At 41.9% G+C, this 27,609-nt stretch overlaps 1 protein-coding gene across 3 annotated transcripts in view; it reads left to right on the top strand.

The window, feature by feature from the left end:
• LOC107387846 (disks large homolog 5) overlaps positions 1 to 27,609 on the top strand; it is a 95,210-nt gene that overhangs the window by 4,608 nt on the left and 62,993 nt on the right. For all 3 annotated transcript variants that reach the window (XM_054749219.2, XM_070545657.1, XM_070545656.1), the window contains exons 2-6: positions 14,186 to 14,254; positions 14,933 to 15,101; positions 17,368 to 17,511; positions 23,172 to 23,343; positions 25,032 to 25,285. In XM_054749219.2, the coding sequence (XP_054605194.2) occupies positions 14,186 to 14,254; positions 14,933 to 15,101; positions 17,368 to 17,511; positions 23,172 to 23,343; positions 25,032 to 25,285 (808 nt within the window). The remainder of the gene's footprint in view (positions 1 to 14,185; positions 14,255 to 14,932; positions 15,102 to 17,367; positions 17,512 to 23,171; positions 23,344 to 25,031; positions 25,286 to 27,609) is intronic.

The following is a 27,609-nucleotide window of genomic DNA, read 5'->3' as shown; positions in this document are numbered from 1 at the left end:
ATGTTTATTTGAGACTCGCCGAACAACATTGAATTCACAGATAAAAAGATGTGGGTTCAACTTTCATTTTGGAACAATTTTTCAAGCAAGGGAAGGGCATGATCTGAGCATGCAAGAGGACTGACCCATCATAAACCTTTGTCGGCTGTGGTGAAGAGAAAGGTACAGAACCAAATTTTTTAATTAATTAGCTGCGCATTCTCCTGCCTGCTGTCCTCTGGGACACACACACACACACACACACACACACACACACACACACACACACACACACACACACACACACACACACACACACACACACACACACACACACACACACACACACACACACACACACACTAGGGGTTGTACGAACTAGTCGACTAGTCGACTTCACGGCTCTGTAGTGACTTTTTATGCCTGTCATCAACTAGTCGCTGTCACGTGATAATGACTGACAAGATGCAGTCCTCGGAAAAGACAGCGGGTGATGAGCCCCTGCGCGTCTGGATCGAAGCGGAGGCGACGCGCTGTGCGGTACTGACACCGGCGGTAAAACGGACATTTAACCAAACTGTGACCTTTTCCCTCTTGCAATTTAACCTTCCCCTCACCCCCATCCTAATCTTAACCAGTTTGCGCATGCAAATCTCTGATCGTTGACGTGCGCTCCAGACATTGCGTCCTGAGCACCGCGAAATCAGGTGTCACCATCTCAAAAACAAATTAAACACGCGATCGTTCATGTTGGCTCATTTCCTTTCATGTTTTCTGTCTGTTATTTGTGCCTGATGCATTTCGCTGCTGCGGAGCGAGGCGCATCACCTGTTGTCCTCCGGTGACGCACCCCCAAGATTCCACTATCTCCACTCCGCTCCGCTCCGGCATGAACTCCGCAGCAAAAACGGTCCCGTTGTAGTCGGCTGGCGAGCAGCGGCACTCCGCTCTTTTTGCGGTCGGTAGATCTTTTAGAACTGCAGTTCAAAGGTAACTCATGAGGTGAATATATATGAACCCAGGTAGCAGTTTTTCTTTAGGATTGAGAGGAGATGCAGGAAGATAATAAACAGACAGAACAGAAAAATAGTCAAATAAAAACAAGCTAGTTTTTGTACCTGCTGGTTGCAACAAACAGACACCATTGAAGGTAATCAGAAGTGAGGAACAGAAAATGAAATAATTATTTTAATGTTTAGAACAGCAGGAAAGGCTGCAGGCGCATCAGTGAGTTTGCGGCTGCTGCGCAGGGGGAGGGGGGAGAGGACTGAAGTAGGATGCAGAAACTGCCTTTGTTAAGAGACGTGTTAACTTAAAAAATGTGGGCGCAATCTTAATTGTCAAAAACTCCAGCGAACCTACCGACACCCCCCCCCCCCCCCCCGCTTCCGGTGTATGACGTCATCAACGACTAGTCGAAGTCGACTCGACTTTCATTACTTGACTGTCGACTTTAAAAAAAAATAAAGTCGTGCAGGCCCTAACACACACACGGGACTGTCAGCTTCACAGAGCTTTGTCTCAGCTGTTATTTTCGTTAAGGAGTGTGCACGTACAGCATGCACGCCTCGTGCACGAGCCTCCTATTGAAGCTTCCGTTACGCTTTTGGCCAGAGGGGGCAATCGCGAGCATAAAAATGAAAAACTCCGTAAAGTCCCTTTAAGTCAGCAGAAGGATGCATTGATGCATGTTTGATACAACTGGTGTTTTTCAATAGATTGAAGAACGCATTGTGGAAAAAGTCAGAAAATATGAAAGTTTATTCACCCGTCACCGAAGGAGTACAAAATACGGAGCAAACGGGCGGAAATGACTAGAAAGTGGGTTTAGAGGTGGCGACCACATGAAGCGGTGGGTGAGAATGAAGGACAAGTTTGTCCACGTTATGAAGTCTCTGAAATATAAACACATTAGTAAATACACTATCGTGGACTGGATACATGAGTGTTATGGTAGCAGGACACCACAGAACAGCGCTACGTCCTCTGTTGTCCTAGCGGGGAATTGTCCACTCCACTGCCCGCGCTGAAGTCCGCATGCGAAAACCTTTCCGACACTCCGTGTGCATCTCTCTGTTGCGGAGCTTACGGAGAAGTATAGATAAGTCTTTAGGAAAAGGGGTAATAGAGACAAATAAGACAATTATTTGCATATCTATTCACTCAATGACAATCTAGTGTCACCAATCATCCTAAACATATATGGGAAGGAATTGGGGTATCCCCCCTAATAAAAACAAAAACACTTGCACATGTTGGGAGAATCTACCACAGCTGGGTTTCTAACCCACAACATGCTTACCTGCTGCTTTACAGCAGTGCTGCCAGCTGTTTTGCCATGCTAGCCCAAAAATGAGAAGTGGAGAAGTTTGAGCAGTCTATTAGTATTAAAACTGATGTGTTTAGAAACTGTATTGTGGTGATTGTTCAACAGATGAATAAATCTGCCTTTCTCTTGTTGCTCAGAACCAACAGATTTTGTTTCTTCAGAAAACTAAACAGAATTGCAAAAACATCTTGTAGACAATGCAATAAGACAGCATATATACCATTCCCTTGTTCTATTCTAATAGATTTTTTGCTGTCCAAAAGGCCTTTAATGTGGATAAATAACTTTTTTGTTTCCTTTCTCCTCCTTCAAGGAAGCTTCCTAAGGTAATAGATGCGTTTTTTGCTTCTCCTGTGCTACTACGTTTCAACTGTAAACTCGGTGTAAGCTAAAAATGCTTTGATTTATACCTCATTTTGTCATGTGCAGCAGCATAATTCACATTGTTACAAGTCACTTGCTCAGCAACTTAAATGCATCTGTGCACTAAAGAAGTTATTTGCATTGCTGGATGCTTAGTTCAGGCGTTGTCCCCCTCAGTGAACTGAACTCTGAGGTATTACAAACCTATTGTGTGAGTAGTTAGAAAAAGGGAAGATGCAAGCTTGTTCTTTGGTGCTATGTTTCATACTCCTGCACCATGTCTAAAATAGATTTCTAATAGGCAGTTTAAGTGGCTAGTTATGTTTGGTGTGCATCTCCTTGTTGCAAAAGTTACAAACAAATAGAGATGCACTGCTTGGCCCCCCAAAAAGTCTCATCTAGATTTAACTAAGCAAATATTTGTCTTCGCTCACCTCTGATTGGATAACAGCAAAGCTATACTACTTCTGACTCTGTTCTGCAACATTGATGTTTTATCTCCACAAATAACACAAGCCCGAAGGAGCTTTTGCTGTGTAGTGGAGTTGCTAATGCTAACAGTTAGCTTATACTAGCCAAGACATTCTCTGCTGTTTCCTGGACGCTAAACCAACAACAGCCTTTCCTATTTCGAGTCAAGATGGGTGCGTCCATGAATGTTAAGCAACAGTGTGACGTAGGTCTGTCAGGTTTTTCTAATCCTAGCGTTTCACCGTCTATTTTCTATCAGAAGCTAATGCAGGAGATAGGTGTAGGAGAATAATTTCATGTTCAGCCTGGTTGAAAAGCTCTCAACTCTTAAAAATAACATGTTTTTTCAGTGAGAGACATCTACATATTTGTTGGTAAATGTTCAAATATCAACTATTTAAATGTTTGAGGTGTAAAAGTCACATGTGTTTATGATGCATTTAGTGTGCTTCCACAAGGTCCTGTTTGTTTTAATAAACAAAGATTCGCTGGTTTTATATAACTGTAGCTTTAGGGCTTAAGGTCGAAAGCACTTTGTTAACACATTGTTCTCATCTATTCTTAAGGAACAATAACATGGCGGCAGCAGATGATTAGGGTGTGTAACATAGTAGTGGGTCATCATTCAATAACCTGTTAAACTTGGCTTTCCGTAACGGTAGAAATAACATTTTTTGATAATTGCCAATATTGTTTTCAGTTTTAAACAAGTGAGTTATACTTTTTTTAAATTATTTCAATAGATAGCAGTTTGTATGCAATTGCTATTTATCTATTAATTTAGACATTTCTTTCAGTGACGGCCTGTTCATCTCCTTTTTAACAGCAATGTGTCTCACCAAAACCTCACTGAGAGGTTTCTAATTTATTCAGAAGTCTTATTTGTAACTGTAACCCAGCCAATTAAAAATAACCCAGTCCTCTACATGCCTTTTAGTTTTTTATTTATTTATGAAATTTGGTTCAACAAAAATAAATAATTGCTCTATGGTTCAGTTGTGTAAATTAAACTAAACTATCTGCTACAATAAACGTAGTTTTTCTCTCTCATACATCATTTATTTAGAGTCTAATCGGCAGTTTTTACCTTCAAAACACAAACATCAATTTTGCGCAGGTGAAAGGTTGTGCAAATAACTGCTTTAGACAACTTAAACCCTGTTTGTTTTTAACTTGCTAGCAGGGAGTTTGTGTGTCATCTGATAACAGAAAATAGTCAGACGAGAATTCGAGATATTGCACAAAAGGGAACAATCAATAACTTGAAGTTGCTCAATCTGAGGATTAAAATATCTCCTTAAAGGAGAGTTGTTTCTGCCTTTACAGATTTGTAATCTTAGATCAGAACAAGAAAAAATCGCAGTCATGAATAAGGGTGGAACAACATCAATCAGGGGCGGATTTAGGACTGAAGAAGATCCGGGGCTTAACACACGCGTGCGCACGTAACACGCACTAGTCTTTTCATGAAACATTCGGGGCTTGAGCCCAAGTAGCCGGGCCTAACGCCGCCCCTGATATCAATACACTGAAATATTGTGATATTTTGTTTAACGACATTGAATCGATACTTAAAACCAACATTTATTTTTTTATTTTTTTTTCTGTGTTGAAAATTTACACACAGCTCAGTGGCTTAGTGGTAGAGTGTCTGGGACTGGGAGATCAGGGTTCAAATCCTGGTTGGGTCATACCTAAGACTTCAAAATTGGGACCCAATGTCTCCCTCCTTGACACTTGGCTTAAGGGGTTGGGTTGAGGGGGTTAAACCCATCGACATATAAATATTGGACAATGGGTTTCCATAGGCTCCAATAACACGTTTTTGAGGCCAAATGGGAGGTGGCCACCACCGCCATTTTGACCGTGTCACAGGTTCCATCAAGCCCAGACAATTCCACAAAAGGGAAGAGAGGTGGAGCTGAGGGTGGGGCTGTAAGGCTGGGATCAACTGACGACACCCGGTCGAACTAGCTACAAGCTAACCTGAAGCTAACCCAAAGCTAACGCGGAGGTGGGTATTTTTTGGATATTTGAAGAATGCCGAGGGACAGTTGATAGAAGACGGCTATCCTGTTTGCAGCATGTGCAGGGAAAAGTGTCTGTGAAAGGCAGCAACGCTTCAAATCTCATGACACATCTGCATGACCATCACCCACATCTCTACAGTCAACGCAAGGCAAGTTAACATTAGCGTTTTAGCTAAAATGCGTGATCCGAGGATTTGGGTTGAGGGAGAGTGCAACGAGTCGCTATATAAAGTAGCTGCAGCGCCGCCACCTGCATATAAACCGTGTCGCGGACACCCCCATGTTGAAATGACGCTATGCATTACAGGGCTCCCAGGGGCAGATAAGAGTTGGTCTCTCTCTGAGAATAATTATGAATTTAACAATGATTACTGCCTGATGACATTTTCCCAAATCTGCAAAGCTCACTGGAAGGACACAAACTGAAGACAATATTTTCCTCATATAAGGTTTATTACTCAAGTAAGGGTAAAAAAAAGTATCTGATTAGAAGGTTACTTGAGTACTGAGTATCATCTGATCTAATATTTTTAAAATGATGACATCAAACAGACAAAAAATAAGAAGTTATGGGCAGATATTGGTATTTTAAAGACTAAATGGAAAAAATGTAAACAAATAAACAACATAATTACAAAATAACAAATTTTAGGTAAAATTTAGACACAAACTGAGGACAATGTTTTCCTGATATACAGGGTTTAGTTGTCTGAAAATGTAACACGTTTAAAAAAATACCACGATAATACCGAAAACCGTGATCATTTTGGTCACAATAACCGTGAGGTTAAATTTTCACACGGTGACAACCCTAATCGCAATGTATATGATCTATATATTATTGACAGATGGTTACCAAAATGTACACGCCTAGTCATGCAAACGTTCACTTCTACTGAAAGATCAATGTCCCAAATGTTAAGTTGGCACTTTACGGCACAAAGTCTTAATGTATGTCCTTTAAAATCTGGGAAGAAAAATTCTAACAAACTTCTGACTCATGTAGGGATGAGTACCGAATTCAGTACTTTTTAAGGCACCGACCGAATTCCATAGTACCGACTGAGTACCGATTCATGTCATATGAAACGGTGCCTTGTTTCGGTACTTGTGCCATGCGCAAGAGCGTAACGTCGTCAGTCGCTGTGGGCGAGCTGTAAACAAAGAGAGGAAGCGTTCTGAAGTTTGGGCCCACTTCACTAAATACAATGGGCTATGATGGGTGATGAAGAAACCAGCAATAAAGATCTGAGGATGAGGCATCTTAATCTGCTCCAGCAGCTAAAGAAACTGTTTAAGATAATATTAGCTGGACAGTTTAGTTTTTGTTTTACATGGCTAATGGTGTGTTCACTTTCTCCTCGGAAATTCCAACTTCAGAGTAGGAAAAATAAACAGTTTGAAAATGAACGGCAAAAGGAACGAAGATACACAGTAAATTTAGTTCACAGCAAAGATGTTTGCGTCAGTGTAATTTGTAGTTTATAAAACTACAAGGACCCACCATCACAGTTTGTCCAGATGAGAAAGGAGAGGAAAAGAGTACATGGAGCTGGGTTTAGTTTGTGGAACACCACAGTATTATAATACAAACTGTTGTACGGTATCGACGTTTGCTTTAGTTTCATTTGTAGTTTATAATAAATGGTCTCCTCATCAGAGTTATTCCAGAGGGCATAGAAGAGGATTAGGAGTACATGGAGCTGGGTTTGTTTTTGCATAATTTAGAAACAGTTGTAAAGGTTTTCATAATGAAGAATTTTATACACCACTACGATGAAAAAATACAAACAGTTGTATGTTATTATCATATTTATCAAATATGGTTATATATTGGAAAAATAATATATATGTAATGAAAAAAGGTGATTTAAATAATTATTAAACACTCAAAAGTATCAAAAATTGGTACCGTTAAGTACCGGTATTGATTCGTAGGTACCGGGAATTGGCACAGTATCGATTCAGATGTCAAAGGTTCCCATCCCTAGACACATGTGCCATTCTTCAGCTGATCATTCACCTGTTTTTGAAAAATCATTTTGGATAACAGTTGCTCTTGGCCTCTTTAAAAATGACAAGGAAGCCTGTTTCCTTCCAGTTAAAGTATTAAAGGGGAGGCGTGGCTCTAATGTTTGCACAATGCTTTGTTTGGTTTGTGAAGCCTTGTGGGTAGGCCAGGATGGCCAAAGAACACTAAGTGGATAAATCTAAATAAAGCCTGTTAGTCATGAGTGTCACAGCACTGTTTGGTGAAAGTCATATGACTTCCACTTTAAAAAAGTGAGTGAGCTGTAACATAGGGCACCTTGTTCATTGATAGACTTTCTCCTTGGAGTCATGGGAAACTCAAGTTAGAACAAAGAGCTTGATCCATGGAATGCTGCGATTCCTGAGGCACATCCATCTTTTTACCCTCGTCTTTTAGTGCTGTGGTGGGAGAAAAGAGAGAAGACCTATATTATTAGCTCAGCTCCTCAAAGTCTTGACTCATAGTGTCCTTTGGTTAGTGGGAACTTGGCCAGCCAGGGAAATGATTTAGAGTAATGGGATGTGGGTAAACAGAAATGTTTGTCTTGGTTCTGCCTGCTCAGTCTGCTCTACATGCTTTCATGTTGGGGATGGACGATGCTGATTTAACTGAACTATAAGCTGTTCGTCCCTCAGCCAAATAGGACGTCGGTGTTTGCTGCTGGCTGATTGATCAAGACAGCTTTTTTAAACCTCTCAAGCTTCAGTTAGATTCCAGTGTCCTGTAACACTGTTTAATGAGGAATTTATTTGACCTAAAAGGAAATTTTATGAGTTAAATGGATGTAAAGAAATTCTGTTAGAAGCATTCTTTAGGTATCTGCTTAAAGCTGTTATGGCAAATCTGCAAACAAGCTACCGGTAGGTTTTGATCGTAAACATGCTCACAGAACACAGACTACCTGAGATGCTTTTGCTGGGACCAGAAACCCTTATTTCCAGAGGAAACCAGAGAGCGCTAAGCACCATAAAACATGAATTAAAAAATAAATATAGTAATGATCTGTTGGGGTGTATTGTGATTGTAGACTGATGTTGTTACTGCTGCTTTAAGAGATGGGCGGTTGATTGTGCAAGTGAACCTGGAGGGGGAGATGGCCGTCTGGTTGGGGTCTGGGGTGGTGGGTTGCTTTGCTCAGCGTTGGGCAGGGCTGCCTGCTCATCATCACCCCAGCAGAAAGGGGCGAACTCTGGGAACCGGTGATGGTTGTACTCTTTGTGCAGCAGTACCGGGACCAGAGTGAATCCACAAAATTAAACAATAATGAACAAGAATCTGCTTCTAGACTTGCAGAAAGAGAGAAGAAAAAAAGCAACAACAAAAAAATGGGACACCAACGATACAACCAGCTGCCGGCAGAGTCCCGCGAGATATCAGCGGCAAGCCCACAGGCCTGCCCGCAGCCTCCCACCCCCTAGCCAGTCGAGCCCGGGACCCAGAGGTGACCACCCCCGCTGGGGACCCAGCAGAACCCAGGGACCCAGACCCCACCAGGCAGCCACCGGGATTGGTCAGGCAGATGCCAAAAACCCTAAACTCCCTGACCCGGGAGCCACGACCCAGGCAGACCAAGGCACCGCACTCCACACCAGGTGTGGCAGGGAGAGGGGAGACGAAGATCTATATCACCAAAAGAAGTCCCAGGAGAAGGGAGGAGTCAAAGGCCCCAGCTGACATACAGTCATACACAAACACAGTCACACACTCCCTCCCTCATGTTCACACATACACATACAACCAAAGACTTACAAAAATGCATGCCGGACACCCACTCGTGCTCCCCATACACACCCTATTCACTTTGGTCCCGGTACTGCTGCACATGGGGTACAACACTTACCGGTTCCAAGAGTTCGACCCTTTCTGCTGGGGTGCTAATGAGCAGGCTCCCCCGCCCAATGCTGAGCACAGCAATCCACCACCCAAGACCCCAACCAGACGGCCAGATCTCCCTCCTAGCCTCCAGCCCCAGGAAGCCAAGCGACAACAGGTGTGCCAAGACCCCTGGTCTCCCTCCGCTTGCTCCAATCTGGAGTTAGTGAGTGTTGATGAGGTGTATTCCATGGCTGTGGCGAGCGGGCAGTGTGGGCATCGTCTGGCCTATGCCAGCTGATGCCACCACACCACCCCACTTGCACCCACAGCCCTCAGTGTCTAAGTGCAGTTTAAAATTGGAAGTGGGCACTGGCACTTGGGGTGAGGCTGAGAAATCCCCCTGCCAAATGCCGTTGGATGTGCTCACTCCCAAGGCCCAAAGTGTGTATTTGCGTGGAATGTCGTTGGTGGAAGTGTTAAAGGTGCAGATAAAATTGGGGGGCAGGTTGCCACAGGAATGCGGAAATGGGGTCCATACCTGCACTCCCTGACTTGTCCACCCCCCAAGGTCCTATGTGCATGTTTGTGTGATGATGTGAGGGAGCAGGAGGAGAGAAATGTGTGGGGATGGGGAGGAATGGCTGGTTGGGCTTAGCTCGGGGGGGTGGACTACTGGCGGTTAGCCCTCCAGGGAGCCAGCTCCCCCACTGGCCCCAATAGGCACCTCTGTTGTCAAAACAGCATGGATACCCAAGCCCATCCTGTCAGGGCCCAAAGCAGCAGCATCACAGAGCCTCACGGAGTCCGAGGGCACCGACCCAGCCCCACCCCAGCAGAATATCTACGCCCATCCCTGCATTTGCACAACTTCCGGACTATAAAAGATGTAGGACATCCAGGTAAGGTTGGGACCTCTCCCTCCTGGACTTCCCCCTCCCCTGTGATGGGACAGCAGAGGAGCCAAGGTCTACCTGAGGCCCCTGAACCCGAGTCAGGCACTGCTGCATGTTCCTGCCTTCTCCCTGGCAGCTTACAGGTCAGGACCCGACCTCCAGGACATGCCCAGATCCCCCCACGGGGCCGGCCACCCCCACACCCCGAGCCCCCAGGCCCCCACCCAGACCCACCCAGGGGCAATGCAGCCACTGGGCAGTAACCCATGGCCACCGCCAAGACCTCCAAGGGGCCCCACTCACAACCGCCAGTAGTCCACCCCCCGAGGCAACCCTAGCACCTCCAGAGGGGGGCAACGGCCGTCCAGTCCCAGACACCCCCAGTGAACCCACCTCCAAGGAACGTCCAGATACTCCAAACTCAGACCCTCCACCCCTCACCCACATCATCCCACAGGACAATATCAATGGTCCCCCGTCATCGCTATGTGATGGAACCGATCAAAGGAGCCCAGAGAGATTGATTTGAAGTGGAAGCAGAGGCTATATCAAGTGTAATAGGATCTAACAAAAGATTTCTATTATGTTTGATGCAAAGAGTATCTCTATTTTTCCAATTCAAGAGGATAGTTTTCTTAGCGATGCATATGGCAGTCAGAACCACGTGAGCCAAAGATGTTTCAATCAGGACATCGTCCAGGTTTCCCAGTAAACAAAGAGAGGAGGCAGTTGGAATATGACATTTCAGACACTTTGACAGGTCTTCACACACTCTACCCCAAAATTCCTGGACAGGTGGACAGGACCACAGTGCATGAACGTAATTGTCAGGAATGTTGTTTTTGCAGTGTGTACAGGTGTCAGATGACACAAACCCCATCTTGAACATCCAATGACCTGTATAGTGTACTCTGTGTAGAATTTTGTACTGAATTAATTGTAAATTGGAGTGTCTGATCATTTTAAAAGTTTTTAAACAAGTTTGGGACCAGAAGTTCTGGTCGAAGCTGACTGATAGATCCACCTCCCATTTTTCAATAGGGATTGCTATTCTATTGTCTATTTTGGACAGTGTCTTATATACTTTAGACAGTAGTTTGGGGGGTTTGAGATTATAGAAGTCTAATACCCTTGGTGATGTTTGTAATTCTATTTTATTGAGCTTAAATTTTTGTTTGAATACAGATTTAATTTGGTGGTATTTAAAAAGCTATTCTTATCTATTCCAAATTGGGAGACTATTCTATTAAATGGGATGAAGTCCAATCCTTCATATATGTGTTCCAGGTATAGGATTCCTTTCTTTTTCCAGTCCGGAAGGTTCATCATTTTACTATTCTGCAAAATATCAGGATTATTCCAGATAGGTGTGCGTCTGCATGGTATTAATGAAGACTCTGTCATTTTTAAATACTCCCACCTTGCTGTCAGAGAGGTGCTGATACTAACCCCTTCTTTCCACCGGAGCCGTCAGCAGCACGTTACTGCAGCAGCACGTCATAGCTGCTGATAGGAACCGCTGTGGTTAACAGAACCTTTTCCACCAGAGCCGTCAGCAGTGCGAGTCGGCCGCATCTCAGGAGCAGCATGTCACGGCCCTTACCCGCCGGTTCTATTTTCTACGCGCTACGCCTCTGAAACGGGCCAAGTTAGACATTTTTGGGGAAGGAAAGACAGGAAATCGGATGGGGAAATGGAGCGAAGCTTCCCGAGATTTTCAGAATAAAGAAACGTACTGCCTTCCGGTTGCTTTACTTTAAAAAAGTAACTAACTGTGCGGCCTCGTGAGAAATTATCACCTAGCTAGCGGTCTCCTTTGTTTTTCAGGTCCGTATTGGCGATTATAAAATGGACAGACCATATAACACAAACCTTTTGGAGCCATGTTGTAGTTTTCTCCTGCTTGTTGTTGTGTTTACTGACAAAGTCACTCGTGTGACTTCGTGCTCTGTCGGTGACGGCTGCTCCCCTTCTGCTTCGCATCTCGTGGGAAGGGCCAAGCAGCAGCTTCATGCGAGTAAGATGTGCTGCTGCAGTAACGTGCTGCTGACGGATCCGGTGGAAAAAATGGGTAATACTTTTGAAGCCTTCATGTTTTCTCATGCTTGAGCTAATAAATGGTAAGTCTGAAAGCTCTATCGTATTGCAAAGTGTCTGTTTTATGTCTAACCGAGACTCATCTATTGGGTTATCTTGCAACCATCTTAGTATATATTGCAGCCTATTGGCTAAGAAATAATAATAAAAGTTTGGGTAGATCCAGTCCTCCTCTGTCTTTGGTCTTCTGAAGCATTTTTAAGCTAATTCGTGGAGTCCCCCTCTGAAGACAGACACTTCTGTCTTCAGAGGGGGACCAGGCAGGGATGCCCACTCTCCCCCTCACTGTTTGCTATCTTTATTGAACCACTAGCAGCAGCAATTAGGCAAACAATAGGTATTAAAGGGATAAAGTGTAAGAAAATAGAACACAAGATCAGTCTTTATGCAGATGATGTTTTACTCTTTCTCCGGAATTCTCAATCCTCTCTCTCTCATTCAATAGAACTGATAAACTCTTTTTCAAAAGTTTCAGGTTACACTATAAACTGGTTAAAATCCACAGTTCTACCAATTAATGTCTCTTTTGTCAATTTACTTAATACACAATTAGAGTCAGGGAATATCACATACCTGGGAATTAATGTCTCTCCCAAGCTAGCAGATCTAACCAAACTAAACAACATCTCACTTTTAAAGAAAGTGGAAGATGATCTTGCAAGATGGAAATCCTTACCGATATCACTCATGGGGAGAGTTGCTGCAATTAAAATGATGGACTTACCCAGAATAAATTACTTATTTTCAATGATCCCAAACAAACCACCAGCTGACTGTTTAGATGTCTGGACTCCTCAATTACCAAATTCCTTTGGCAGGATAAAACTTTCTCTTTCAGTCGTGAACACATACCTGAGCGGTTAAAATCTCAGTTTCTGGGCTTAAACGTCAACAAATAGCTGCGTAAACTCGGCGCTGAGTGAGAGGAGTGTTTAGTTTGTTTGAGACAGCGGAGCTGCAAACACTGGCTGCAGACGCTGGCTGCAGACGCTGGAAAAAACTCAAAGGAGGAGGCGTTTTAGCTCTGCGCTAACGCCGCAAAGCATCATGGGAAATGTAGTCTTTGCGGTAAATTCGGCCAGCGGGTCAGTTGTAATATATTTTTGATATTTATCTCGCGGGCCACATAAAAATGCTTCGCGGGCGGTCTTGTGCCTGACACATGTGTCCTACACATCTTTTGGGGGCAGATTTGTGGCCACTCTATTGGACGCTCCTATAGGGAAACCTTACATATACAAGCGTGTGAACGCACAGAGGTGCTCACATGGTGCTCTCATAAGTATCCATTTTCAACAGATGTCTTAAGGTTGTGGTTGGCACTAAATGCACTGTGAGTTATCGTGTGATTGCTCAGCAAAACGATATTGATTTTTTTAAATGTCCTCATCAGGTTGATGCAGTGATGGCTTGCTCTAGTTGTATTGTTGTGTGTCCCTTTCTGTCTTTTTTTTCTTCTCTTTCTGAAGATCTAGAAGCAGACTCTTGTTCATCATTGTTTATTTTTGTGGACCCCCCCCCCCCCCCCCTCCCCCAATAGTTTCTTTCAGTTTGCAAAGTGTCAATGGTGGTTTTTAGACAAATGTGAGAGAACACTTTATCTTTTTTTCTTTTTTTAAACTCCACTATAATATAATTATTGCTATGTTACTATGTTAAGAGGCATGAAAAATATTTTAAGCTAATTTGTTTTCTAAATTTATCATTGCAGCTTTAACCAGAGCTGCCTATCACACATTCAAAATCCGAATTGGTGGTTTTGATGTGATGATGAACGCTTCTTCAGTGTTTGGTGTTCTCTATAAGGTTAATTATAAGCCAGTAGGAAATAAAAGACTGGGCTTTCTCTGGGGGGACTGTGTGTTGTTGTCAGAGGAGATGAAAGGAGAAGCTCTAAGACTGCAGTCTCTTTGGGGCCCTGGTTAGTAAGTATTCAAGCTCCCTGCCCAACTGATAATTAGCTACACCCTGCTGTCAGCCCACAGGCTCGTCATCAGAGTTGGGGAAAGTCCCAGCTTTTATTTCCCCAGCTGTTTTTTTTAACTAAAAGATCCCAAACGTAACCTAACCTGCAGAACCTTGATGTGCCACACAATGCAGGAGATAATGATCCGAATACAATGCAGAAACGATCAAATACTCTGAGCTGACTTTAATGTTTTTGTTCCCCTCACAGGGTCCACTTACAGCGTCTTGTCCACCATGCCATCAGACTCAGAAAGTAGCAGCTCGCTCAGCAGCTTAGGTGAGTGTGGCACTCGTGATGAGGGACAAGGCTCAAAGTTGAAGGAAGGAAAGTCCAAAAAATGATAAATCACCACATGTTGAGAGGAGGGTGCTGTAGTTTCAGAAGAAAAAGCACCCAGTGGCAGATTCTGACCACATGCAAGTGATTAGGAAGAAAACAACACACACTCAGTTGCATGCACACACACAGGCGTGAATCATTTAGGCTAAGGAACAATGAACTGACACATAATATTATAAAAATCTAACAGAATCTTAATTAGCAGGATTATTTTTCTCACATTTGCATTCCTGCTGAGATTATTTCAATCAACAATGACGTATACATGAACCATAAATTGGAATAGTTGAAATTGAAGTTATTGCTTTGAAATTAAAAAGGATTTATTTGTTTCAGTTCATCTAAGTTTGGAGAATTTGTGAGAATTTCTGCTCAAAGGAAGATCCATTCAACAGGGAATTTCCCCCTTCCATAAAACATATATAAACAACTACTTTTATAGCATTATACGTTTCAATGTTTTAGCTGTTTTTAAAATCCATTGTGTGTATGTGCTATATTAACTCTGTGTAAAGTATTTCCTAAAAGTTCATTTTGATGATTATTTTAAAGAAACTGAGCCTCATTAGCCCCGTCATCTGTACCTTTCCTTCAATAACATGTAGAATTTCTCAGGTACATCTGGTCAAGCCTCTTCACCCCTCCCTGCAAATGTGGACAGCCACCGGGTAAACGAGAAGATGGAGACTGTGCTGTTCCAGCTGAGACAAGTGACTCGTGAAAGAGATGAACTGCTCAAACGTTTACCACTCTCTTCTCCTGGAACCTCTTTTGACGAATGCAGGTCTTTACCAAAGGAACAATCCAGTCAATTAGAAGTGTGTTTATGCCAAAAACGTATAATTAAACATTACTTTACTCATAGCTAACTTTCTGAATAGCCACAGTTTGGTGAAACGTGGTTGCATCCTACTGGACTGCTAAGATCATAGCTAGTCAGAGTAGCCTAGACATTTACACTTAAAAGAAAGAAAGAAAAAAAAACTTTTATAAAGTGCCTCTCAAGATAAAAATCTTCACAAAATTTTTTTATTTAAATATATAAAAGATTTCTAAAAATGATTGAAAATATTTTTACTATGAGAAAAATAAATTGTGATTAAAATGTAAGGAAAGGGAGAGAGAAAATGAAAGAGGGAAATTGGTGGATCCCGGGAAAGGCAGAATAGGTAGACAGAGCAGAATAAGGAGAGGGTGGTGATGAAGGTAACGCAAAAGCCAGCTTGAACAGATGAGTTTTCAGCTGCTTTTTAAAGGAGTCCACTGATCTCGGGGGAGAGAGGTCCAGAGTCTGGAGGCCACAGCAGCAAATGATCTGTCACCTTTGGTCTTTAGCCTGGTGTGCTGCACAACCAGTAGGCTTTGGTCACTGAACCTCAAGGACCTGCTGGGGGTGTAGGGACTAAGAAGATCACCAATGTATGATGGTGCTTGTCCATGTAAGGCCCTATAGACCAGAACCAGGATCTAGAAATGAACCCTGAAGTTGACTGGCAGCCAATGAAGCTGGAGGAGAAGCGGGGTGATGTGGGTGTGTTTGGAGGACTTGGTCTGAAGTCAAGCGCAGGCATTCTGAACCACCTGTAGATGGTTCAGGGAGGTTTTGCTCAGACACGTGAAAAGAGCGTTACAGTAGTCTAAGCGTGAGGAGATGAAGGTGTGGATAACAAGTTCAGAGTGGGACAGAATGGAACTCAGCTTAGCAATGTTCCTGAGATGGAAGAAGGAAGAGCAAACAAGAGAACTGACATGACAATCCAGGGTTAAAGTAGCAGAAGCAAAAGAACTTTGCATGTTGGTCTAGCCACGCTTCATTGGAACCGCCGCAGCTCCGGCCAGTCTGGTGGCTTGCCAATCACAGTACTATCATTTTGGTGGGCCATTCATAGAGCTCCATCGATTTGGTGGGCAGGAAGTTACTGTGACAGAGCGAAACGAAGATGGGGATGGCCATATTAAACTGTATATAATTTATTGATGCAGATTAGTCAGTAGATTTTCACATAAGAACTTTTAGATTTTCTCTTGGGGAGCACAAAGTCTATTCTACACTGCTTAAATCAAAAACAATGGTTTGTTTAATTTATTTATTATGTGAGTTATCAGACATTCAACTTAGTGTCTTTAAATGCATATTTTGGCGAAGTCCACCTACTTAATTGAAGTAATGTTTTTGCATTAACCTGCAGTATTGTGAGTTTTCACGGGCCTACAGACCTAATATAAATAACCCAGTTCTGCTCTTGAGAATAAACAGAGATGCTCATAAACATTTAGATAGGCTTAAACTGTTATACTGTTGGATTAAAAAGCAGGAATATGACTTATTAGGAACCAGGGAGCAGAGAACATAATCCTGACACTGTCTTTAAAAAAATTGTCTTAAACTTGTTCAAATAAAACCTGTTATAAACAATAATTTCTCTCATTTGTCTGCTAAAAAACCATGACCTTTTCAGGACACACGAATAAGAAACGTGTTAATGTTACCATTGTGTTTAAAAGCAGCCTCGTTGCTCGTAGTTCTAGTCATTTACTTCCTCAAGCGGCAGTGAGCGTATAGGATGGCTTGACTGGCTGTTGGAGTGCAGCCAGATGCTATACTGTTTAACAAAACGTTTCACTACAGTTACATTTGCATTGTCATTGTTTACTTTGAATTCAGTAGTGATTTACAGGCATAGATTCCACCAGCAGCACCTCTGTTGCATCAAGTTGTCGAGTTCAAAAAGAAAGTTTAAATATTTCTACTAAAACACTGATGTAATGGATACTTGAGCTGTCTAAAAGATGACTGTAGTCCACCTTGTTTTGGCTGAGCTTATCTGTTTTTCAAACCAAGGCTGTTCAGCACTCTATTTTCAACTGGTGAGACATTTCAGACAGAAACGCACTTCAGAGTGGCCATAAAAATCCTTTTAAATGTCAAGAACATAACTTTTTTTGCAAAAGTTTTTGTGTGCTTTTGTCCTGATGTCAGTCTCCTTAGTGCTTTCGCATAACACAAATTTCTATTCATTTTTTTGCCCTTTTCCTTCTTTCTGAAACAGATTAAACTCAAAAACGGGTCATGATTATGAGCATCTGAAGCTGCAGTGCATGAAGGCAATGGCAGACCTGCAGTCCCTGCAGAACCAGCATAGCACCACCCTGAAGAGGTGCGAGGAGGCTGTGAAGAAAGCAGACTTTTATCGGTGAGTGGAAATTCCACTAAATGTAGGCTTTGGTCAAATTTTTAACAGCCATTGCACTTGAGCTGTGTTTATTCATCCTTTGTCTACATGGCTTTATCTGAGGTTCACAGCAGATTGCATAAACGGATTTTATTTTTGCAACAGTAATAGGAGATGAAGCTTTTATACCAGTCCAAAAGCTGCTGGGTTAAGCTGGGAAAAATCATTGCAGTTATCCTTCAATTTAATTAGAATGCTGCTATTGTTTAAGCTAAAAAAATGAAAACAAATGCGTAGCTGTTTTTTTTAAAACCCATGCTGTCTTCTTTATGCCAGAGCATGCTCTGTATTCTGTACGAGAACAGTGGTTGCATGGCAGTGCATTTGTGCCATGTGGATAAAGCCACAAACGAGCATTTGTGCTTTTGCGAAATAAGCTGTGCGCTATTGACATGGTGAGGAGGCTGGTCCATTTGTGAGATTTGATTGTGCCATACTCTCCCAAAAGTGTATGCAACCAACATCTGGCCCCCCAATGCAAGCAGACAGATGAAGGATTATTCCCATGTTTAAGCCTCTCCTTCTGGCCTCTGTTTGCAGACCAGAGAAAGTATTTACTGATTACTATCCTGTCTGCTCCTGCATTTATCCAGCAAGCATCACACATGCACTAAATGAATGTGCAAGCATTAGCACTCGGTAATCACTGAGAATCATATTGGTTTATGTTTTGGCATTTGAAGCATAGCTACATCAGAGGGTGTGGACATGAAAACAAGAACCTTTACTATTTACGATATTTAGTTTGATTAACGAAATTGGACATGTAAAAGGAAAAAAAGAACCTTTGTATTGTGCTTAAAAATTGCCATAAAAATATTTGAATTGATCACATTTTTATTAAGTCAAAGTATTTTGTTTTAATTCACCATGGATTCTAGCTTAATTTTCATGGTAACTTGATACTACGATCCTTCACTCACTTTTACAAAAAAAGCACAGTTCATAAAACCTGACTGAATACAGCAATATACCAAAGAGAGACTGACCCACACCTTTTCTTGTACATTTGATCATTGGTTTTCAAGACCAATACACCCTTTTTATGTCCCAAATCTGCAAAAAATAAACGGATTTCTAAAAATAAACCCAAATACTTTTTTCTGTGTTTAAAGTGTTGCATATTTAATGCTTTATTTAGTGGAGAGAAAATGACAAACAAAATGTTTTAAATTTTTTAAATAAAAAAATGCAACACTGTGTGGCCCTCGTGTAAGTTCAAATAGGTGATTATGATGTTTTGAAAAGTTGTAGATACCACTTATTTAAAGTAACACTAAATACGCTGATTTGACTTATTCATTTGAAATGGACAAAGAATATTGATGAACAAAATTGAAACGCACAGTGGGTACGAAATGTATTCAGACCCCCATCAATTGTTCACTATTTGTTATTTTGCATACATTTGCTAAAATCAATGAACTTATTTTTTTCCTCATTAATGTACGCACAGCACCCCATATTGAAATTTCTGCAGATTTATTAAAAAAGACTAACTGAAATATCACATGGTTCTAAGTATTCAGACCCTTTGCTGTGACTCTCGTACATTTAACTCGAGTGCTTTCCATTTCTGCTAATCATCCTTGAGATGGTCCTACACCTTCATTGGAGTCCAGCTGTGGTTGATTATACTGACTGGACTTGATTAGCAAAGCCACACCTGTCTATGTAAGACCTTACAGCTCACAATGCATGTCAGAGCAAATGATAACCATGAGGTCAAAGGAACTGCCTGAAGAGCTCAGAGGCAGAGTTGTGGGAAGGTACAGATCTGGCCAAAGTTAGAAAAATATCTCTGCTGCACTTGAGGTTCCTGAAAGCCCAGTGCCCTCCGTAATCCTTAAATGGAAGACGTTTGGAATGACCAGAGCCCTTCCTAGAGCAGGCCGTCCGGCCAAACTGAGCTACTAGGGTAGAAGAGCCTTGGTGAGAGAGGTAAAGAACACAAAGATCAATGTGACTGAGCTCCAGAGATGCAGTCAGGAGATGGGAGAAAGTTGTAGAAAGTCAACCATCACTGCAGCCCTCCACCAGTCAGGGCTTTATGACAGAGTGACCGGTCGGAAGCATCTCCTCAGTGCAAGATACATGAAAGGACTCCATGATGGTGATATGTAAGATTATCTGGTCTGATGAGACCAAGATGGAACTTTATGGCCTTAATTCTAAGTGGCATGTGTGGAGAAAACGAGACATTGTCCATTACAGTCTCCACAGTGAAGCATGGCGGTGGCAGCATCATGCTGTGGGAGTGTTTTTCATTCTGTGTTTCTGTCAACATGGGGGGCTGTGTACATTAATGATCAAAAAATGAATTTAATTGAATTTAGCAAATTGGTGCAATAAACAGAGTGAGAAATTGATGGGGGTCTGAATACTTTCTGTACCCACTGTAAATAAGCCAAAGTTAGCAGGAAGCTAGTTTAGAATCCTAGTCCCATAGACATGCAAGTTTCCTGTTTCTCCCTCCTACTAGTTGAAAGGGGAATTAAACTTTTATAGAGCTGAAACGATTCCTCGAGTACCTCGAATAATTCGAGTACAAAAAATCCTCGAGTCAAATTCTCTGCCTCGAGGCTTCGTTTAATTCATATTTAATTAATTCATGGCTTTGCAATCGCCCGGGGTCATGTTTCACCCGGACCGAAATAAGTGACGCACATGCCCACTAGACTGCACACGCGAGTAGCGAATAAAACTTTACTTTCTCTTAAGCCATGGCGGACAACGTGGACCCCGGTGGAGTGCGAAAAAGACAGAAAATGTCAAAGGTGTGGGACCAAGGCGTAAAACGTAGTCCAGTATAAAAACTGTAAAATGGATTTAGCCTACCACAACACCACCTCCGTGCTGCAGCACCTGTAAATGTCACTTCTGCAAGCGGACTCGGAGCCTCTACAAGATTATGCATTTTAGCCTGTATTTCTGTATATTCTGCGGACTCTGCAACTTTTTCGTTTGTAGCACTCAGTTTCAGCTCACACCGTACGTCTGGTAGCAACACGTCGGACTTAAAATGTGCCAAAAAAAAAATAGCAGTTTTTACACAACACGTCGGACTTTTTATTGTGTTGTTATTGACGTCTGTTGTCCCTCTGGATTGCTGCAGGAGGACACCGGTATTTATGAGTGGTGGAGGAAAACGAAAGAAAGTAAATAAATGTTTTGTGATCAGTATAATTTGACAAAACCACAGCAAACATGCTTTTGGCAATCCATGTTAGTGTGAGAAAAAAAGTGTAGAAATTAAAACGGACGTGTGTTAATAGGGAAACAGCCGGCGAGCTGTTTGCGCCGTGAGCGGTTCTGGTTCTGTTTGGGCCGCAGCCGCTCGCAGCGTTATCCTCCTAGTTTTTGTCTGGCTTGCAGGCTAGCAGATTCTCGCTCGAGGGGAAAATCGGCTCAGGTTGTTTACTTATTTTTTGAACAGGCATTTGTTTACTGTGAAGTAAAGTTGAAGTGCCGAAGTTTTGAAAACTAATTTTGAATAAAACTTGAAGAATAACTGGCAATTACTTTCTCATTTCAAGAGGTCTTTCATAATTATAACATGCTATTTGATATAAAATCAAATCACTTTTATTGTCACGTCACATGTGCAGGTACACTGGTACAGTACATGCGAGTGAAATTCTTGTGTGCGAGCTTCACAGCAACAGTTGTGCAAAAATACAGTAATGTAAAAACAAGTAAAATATAAAAATGGCTAATCTAAGTATACAAATGAATAAAGTAAACAATAAGATAAGAGATGTAAAATGTACAGAGGTTGGTATGTGCAAAACAGTGGCATTAATGTACAGTGTGGAGCGTGTAATGTTGGAACTTGGTGGAGCTCGCGACGAGGCAGCCATACTCGGCGCCATCTTGGCTCATCAATATATGATATAAAGGTTTACAAACACAAAAGGGTAATTTATTAGAGTACTCGATTAATCGAAAAAAAGATTCGATAGAGTACTCGATTACAAAAATATTCGATAGCTGCAGCCCTAAACTTTTATAAACATTGTAACAACTGTTGTAAACAACCCTGCTGCAGTGCCAACAATGAACTAACACTAACATGAGCCAGCTGATACTAAATAAGCTACGAAGTAGAAAGATCCACACTGTTAGACAAACACTATTACACACAAGTCCATTAGAAACAAAGCCAGGTCATCGTCAGTCATTCAGCTCCCTCAAACAAGTGTAGGCTGTGCTGATGTTAACTCTGCTTTTAGCCCTTTGCTTCGCTTCCAAAGACATTACTCTTGATTTTACATCCAGGCTCTACCACGATGCAACAAAAATACTAAAATTCTTCTTTTTGTTCTTTTGATTTATGACCAGGGGCCTCATTTATCAAGCTTGCACAAAACAGGGTCGGAAAACTGCGTAAGCAACTTTCCACGCAAACTTTGGGATTTATGAAAGAAAACTTAGTGGAAAAATGTGCACAACTTTAAGTTGACTAAGAACCTGGCTTACGCACATTTTGGACATGGAGAGCACCTGCAGTGCAGCTGCTGAGAAGATACAATTATGAAATTCTGCAGCATTATCACTTGTACTGCTTCGTTTTCACATACAAGACCCGCACACGCACGCACACACACACACACACACACACACACACACACACACACACACACACACACACACACACACACACACACACACACACACACACACACACACACACACACACACACACACACACACACACACACACACACACACACACACACACACACACACCGATTGGACCATTCTTTTTATATCTGCCACAGATCTCTCTGAAGAATTCACAACATTGACGGCTTCAGCAACGCTGTGCCACTCCATGGATTTTTTCTTATTTGTTTTGCAAAAGCACTTCCTTTCATTTCTCCACCTCACCCACAAGTACCTCAATTTCTGCTTCTGTGAAATTACGCTTCCTTGATCTGCCTTGATCTACGGTCGCCATTGTCATTGGCGGAGCGCTGCAACAGCCGGCTTATATATATGCATGAGATCCACAAGGCACTTTGCATTGGCTATTTATTGCAGTAAGTGGGCGTGGTGAGGGCGGGATGTGACTAAAATGCAGCTGAGAAACATTCTCGTTAGTCTCCGATTTATGAAGCGGAGATTGCGTGCAGCTGTGCGTACTCCATGTTTGCTAGATCACAAACCTACTTGGCGTAAGTACATTTTTTTTGCTGAGCTTGATTACGGTTTTAGTAAGGATTCTACGCAATGTTTGATAAATGAGACCCCTGCAAACTAAAAAAGCTAACAGCTAGCCTTTATATGAGCTACTTGCAATGTAAACCACCGTAAAGCAGGTAGAGGGCTCCCACCATGGTACCTACCCAAACCACAAAATTGTTAAGAGTAGATTCTGGTCAACAGAGGGCTGCAGAGAGCTGTCCAATGTGAAGTTGCTTAAGTTTCTGGCTCTAGAATCACTGAAACCAGTTCGAAAGTAGTAGCCAAGGTGTTGGTGTTGTTTTAAGCGATATTCCCAGGACAAGAAAACTGTAATGGAACATAACACGGCACAAAAGGGTTGTATCATTCATTTCTTTTTCTTTCAATAACCCTGATCACGTTTTTTTTTAATAACAACTTATTGTTTTATGTAGACGTGTTGCGAGTGAGCATAACCAACTGAAGGAGGAGCTGGATGCGGTGAGACAACACAACATCCAGCTGCTCAGGGAGCACAACCACATGAAGCAGACGTGTGAGGAGCTGAGGAGGCTACATGAGGATGACCAGAGGGAAGTGGCTGAAATGAGAATGCTGCACCAGCAGGTATCCATGCAAAACCCATCAGTTTAAGTGGTTACACATTCACGCAAATGTGGAGTAGAAAAACACACCGTTTCACTCACACTCATGTATATCTCTGGGTGCCCTTAGCGTGTTATTGGTTTGATCTTGACATTTGAAATGGAATTAAATTTAGTTCCTATTTTTGTGACCATTACCTTGGAGAGGACAGCGTTGTTTAGACAAATAGGGTAGACATGTCTGATTTTCCCAAATCTCCATCAATCAGATTGTTTGGAAATGAGAAAAATGGCTTAACCTTTTTCTTTGCCTGACATAGTAAACCTCACTGCAGTCAAATAGTTTCACTGTCATTAAATGTTTAGTTGTTTTACAAAAGCATGGGGCCTGCTTTTGAGGGCTGTTTGATTCTATAAATATTCCTGGTCTGCAGAGGTCATGCCATTGTAAGACCTCAGTCAAATGAGAATGCAAATTAGCTAAGTGAGCTGACCTTTGTGTTTGGATGTTGGATGCTTTTCACTTACCTCATCATACCTTCTCTTATGTGAGACGTGCTGTTCTTGTGACTTGTCCGTAGAGTAGATTTGTTAAACAGTTTCTGTATTCAACAGTTTAATATAGAGCAAACCCTTAAACCTTTTTATCTTTCATTACAAAGTAGTAATTAAAAACATGCAATTTGTCAGATGTTTTAATTTCATCAATGCAGCATGAATGAATAGGTAAAAACCTTTTGTCACTGTGATACGTACAGCAAAGTTTACCTAAGAAAACATTTTGCACACTTATATGAAACAAGACAGCAAAGTGAAAGTGAAACAAGGTTTTGACACCATTTGTGCGAGAGAACTTTTTATTAGTATTCACCAGTAATAAAAAAAGTGTTCCGTTGTCGCTAATAATAAGTCAAGCTTGATTTTATATTAGCTTTATACTGTTACTGTAATGGTAACACGAACAAGTGGAGCAAAATAGCTTATTTGTCTTTTAGAGTACGACTGAAAGAGTTATTTAAAGTGACTATGTGTGTTTTCCTTGGTGATGGGGGCAGCACCACATACCTAAATCATTGCAAGCAAGCGATAAGACCTTAACTACGGATGGCCATTAGGGTCAAAAATCCCTGGGAGTGCAACCTCCAGCAAAATGACAAACACATCAGACTCCATTCATCCTTTCATCACTGGCAATGAGTGAAGAGATAAAGGTGTAATACAACAACGTTTATCAATGGTGAAAGTTGTGTAACCGTTTGTTACAAATCAGTAAATGTGTTTTGTCCTCACGGGCTCCCGTAAAAGGAAACATGGCGTCGCCCAGAGACTTAGACCCACTCCCATGTATTTTAGACCCAATTTTTATGGTTATATGTTACAAATCTGCCAATATTCTTTCTACATCATTTCATTCATTTGCAACAACATTTCAATGTTAATTTCCTGAGATTAATTCTTGCTTAATTCAGGGCCTAAAAAGTTTCTCTACTCTGTGCCAAGACATCATTTCATAACTTAATTTTTAACAGTTAAAACGAACAAGAATAGCACATGTAATTGAAATGAAATTGAATCAGACATTCCTTTGAGGTGGAAGCTGCTGACTGAAACGGTGCATTTCTTGGTTTGCCAGCATTCCTTTTTACTTCTCAAACACACACCACACACAAATAAAGATATCTTCCACTGTCCTCTGAATGATAATTACAGGTCATGAGAGAAGGCTCGCCAGATGTCCTCAACAAACTTTACGAAACAACCATAGACAAGTTGGAGGTCATGAAGAGTGACTACGAGGCTCTGAGAAAGCGCTACAATGAGAAGACAGCCAGTCACAACGCAGACTTGATTCGTTTGGACCAGGTCGAGGAGGAGAACCACAGGCTGCAGAAGACGCTGGACATTCTCTCAAAACAGAGGGATGCTGCGATCCACTATCAGCAGCATTATTCCTCCGTTCAAAGGTGGGCTTGGGTAAATTAGACACTGGGAGGTGCATGAACAAAGTAAACAGCTGTTAAAAACAGCAGATGCAAGCAGTTATGCTGCAAATGTAGTACTTGAGTTTAACTCAAGTCAAATCTGCAGAAAACATGCTTAATTCTTTATAGGGGCATTGTCTATATTTAGACACTTCCACTCGCATCATTAATTATGTGTGTGCCTTTTCACTGACTTAAAATTACGGGATTTCACCCAAACAATCATTGGAGATAAAGCTAGTCACAGTTCACGCCATGGCACCATTCCACTAGTTAGGTTTATGAGGGCTATGATGCACCAAATACTGGTGGGTCTGCAGACCCAGAACATTCTTGGTCTCCTCTCATGTTTACAGTCAGATCTCTAAAACTAACGATGCTAGGTTTATGAAACTCGCATCACAAAGTCGACTAGTTGTGCCAAATAAGGATTTGTGTGTTGTAAATGTTAAACTCAATGAAGTTGGTGAAATCATAGCATGAAAGTCAAAGCTGCCATATTTGATCATAACGCCCTGAACAAGTAAAAGAAATCATGTATATTTTTTTAGTAAAATTTGTTGTTTTTTAGACATAATCATGGTAACAGTAATAACAGTTACAATATTGAGTATATTTTACAGTTTTAAACTAGGATTTCTATGAAAAATGGAGGACAGTTATTGTGCCACTCAATCTCGCCATCAGTGGTGATGATGATGAGGAGGAAGATGACACTGACAGATCCTTAAATATATAATATTCTGTTGGGGTTATTAGGAGCGAACAATTCGTAAGCTTTAACTTACTTTTGGATTCTTCAATAAATTCTGTAAATATGGAACTATTTACTGATTTATTAATTAATTAAGATATTCTTAGATATCTTCGGGGCACCACCCTTTAATTAGAAAGGGAAATGAATCCAAAACTCTTATCAGTCTTTCTTGAAGTTCGTAGAATCCTCGGAGCAGAGACTTCTCTTCGACACAACAAAGCTACTGGAGACGAAAATCTGAATTTTATAACATTTAATTAACAATTTGTCAAATGAATAAACAGTGGAATAGATGAATAATAACCGTGTGATATGATTGAAGATGGATGTGTTTGCATGTGATGGAGGATGTATGAATGGGGTCCTTTGTTCTCACAAAGGAGTAGTGTGTGTGTGTGTGTGTGTGTGTGTGTGTGTGCGTCTGTATGGATTCAAAATGGAGTCTTGAATACAAGATGGCTGACCCCTTTGTCTGGCTAAAGTGTGGGTGGCAACTTGCACTTTAACTTCCAAAGCACTTAGAATCAGTAGTAACTTAACCTTAAATCACTCAAAACATTTCAAAAGATCATGAAACAACACAAAAGATTAATCACAAATTAATATCTTTTAGTTTCAGCCTGGCCATGACAGAAACCATTTTAAGATACCAAACAATGATCAATAAGCAGTTTATTCTTTCAAAATGACCCGACGGACGTGTTTGGGACGAAAGAGGAAAACACGAAGCTACTTTTTAAGCAATAGCGCGGTTGTATTGCTTATTCTGGACTATAGAGTTAACGGAAGAAGAAGGAGAGAGAGAAAGAGATGAGTTGCTGATCACCAAAAGAGCGAGGCGTCCCTCCCTCTTTGATTTGACGGTTCTCCGTGTTTCTCCGCAGCTTTCGGCGTCGTCCGTCGGTTTGATGCTTTCTCCGTTGTTTGGCGTTCACGAGTGTTTCTCCACGAGCTGGACAGAGACAGCAAAGTTTCTTTCCGTGCTGAGTTATAACTTACAGCGTGCTTGATGGAGTTGTTGCTTTCCTCCGCAGTTCTGTGTCCTCAAACATCAGCTGGAGGGGAGCAGAAACGAGCAGATCTGATGGGCTTGCAGTTTAGTTTCCAGCAGTTCCGTGGGCTCAACTTGGGCAATTAGAGCTTCCGCGTGCTCAAGGGAGTCGGAGCGTTGACAAGCGTGTCCTTACCGCCAGGTATCCTGGGCAAAAGAACGAGGTTTCTTTGTCTCTGCTGAAGATTTATGGTCTTAGTTTGCGGGAAAAGCTCCACGGCTTCCCGCACATGCGCAGAACGTGTTTCTGGTACTAGGCGGTGACGTCATCACAATGCTTCCGTGTGCAAAGCATCATGGGAAATGAAGTTTCTTGGCGCTGATGTGATTATTTGCTTTTCAGAGCAATTTAAGCACAGTCATTTTGGGGAAAATCACTGCATAGTAATTTCCTCATGAGGTCAGACCCTCAACATTCCCCCTTTTGGTTTCGGGGATCGCGCCCAAAGCTCGATCGTCGGAAGCACAGATGGGTTTGTTCCTCATGAACGTAGGTCG

The sequence above is a fragment of the Nothobranchius furzeri genome, chromosome 16 (assembly GCF_043380555.1).
Source record: "Nothobranchius furzeri strain GRZ-AD chromosome 16, NfurGRZ-RIMD1, whole genome shotgun sequence".
Taxonomy (NCBI): domain Eukaryota; kingdom Metazoa; phylum Chordata; class Actinopteri; order Cyprinodontiformes; family Nothobranchiidae; genus Nothobranchius; species Nothobranchius furzeri.
The sequence above is the reverse complement of the archived record's forward strand: the minus strand, read 5'-3'. Positions and strand labels throughout refer to the sequence as shown.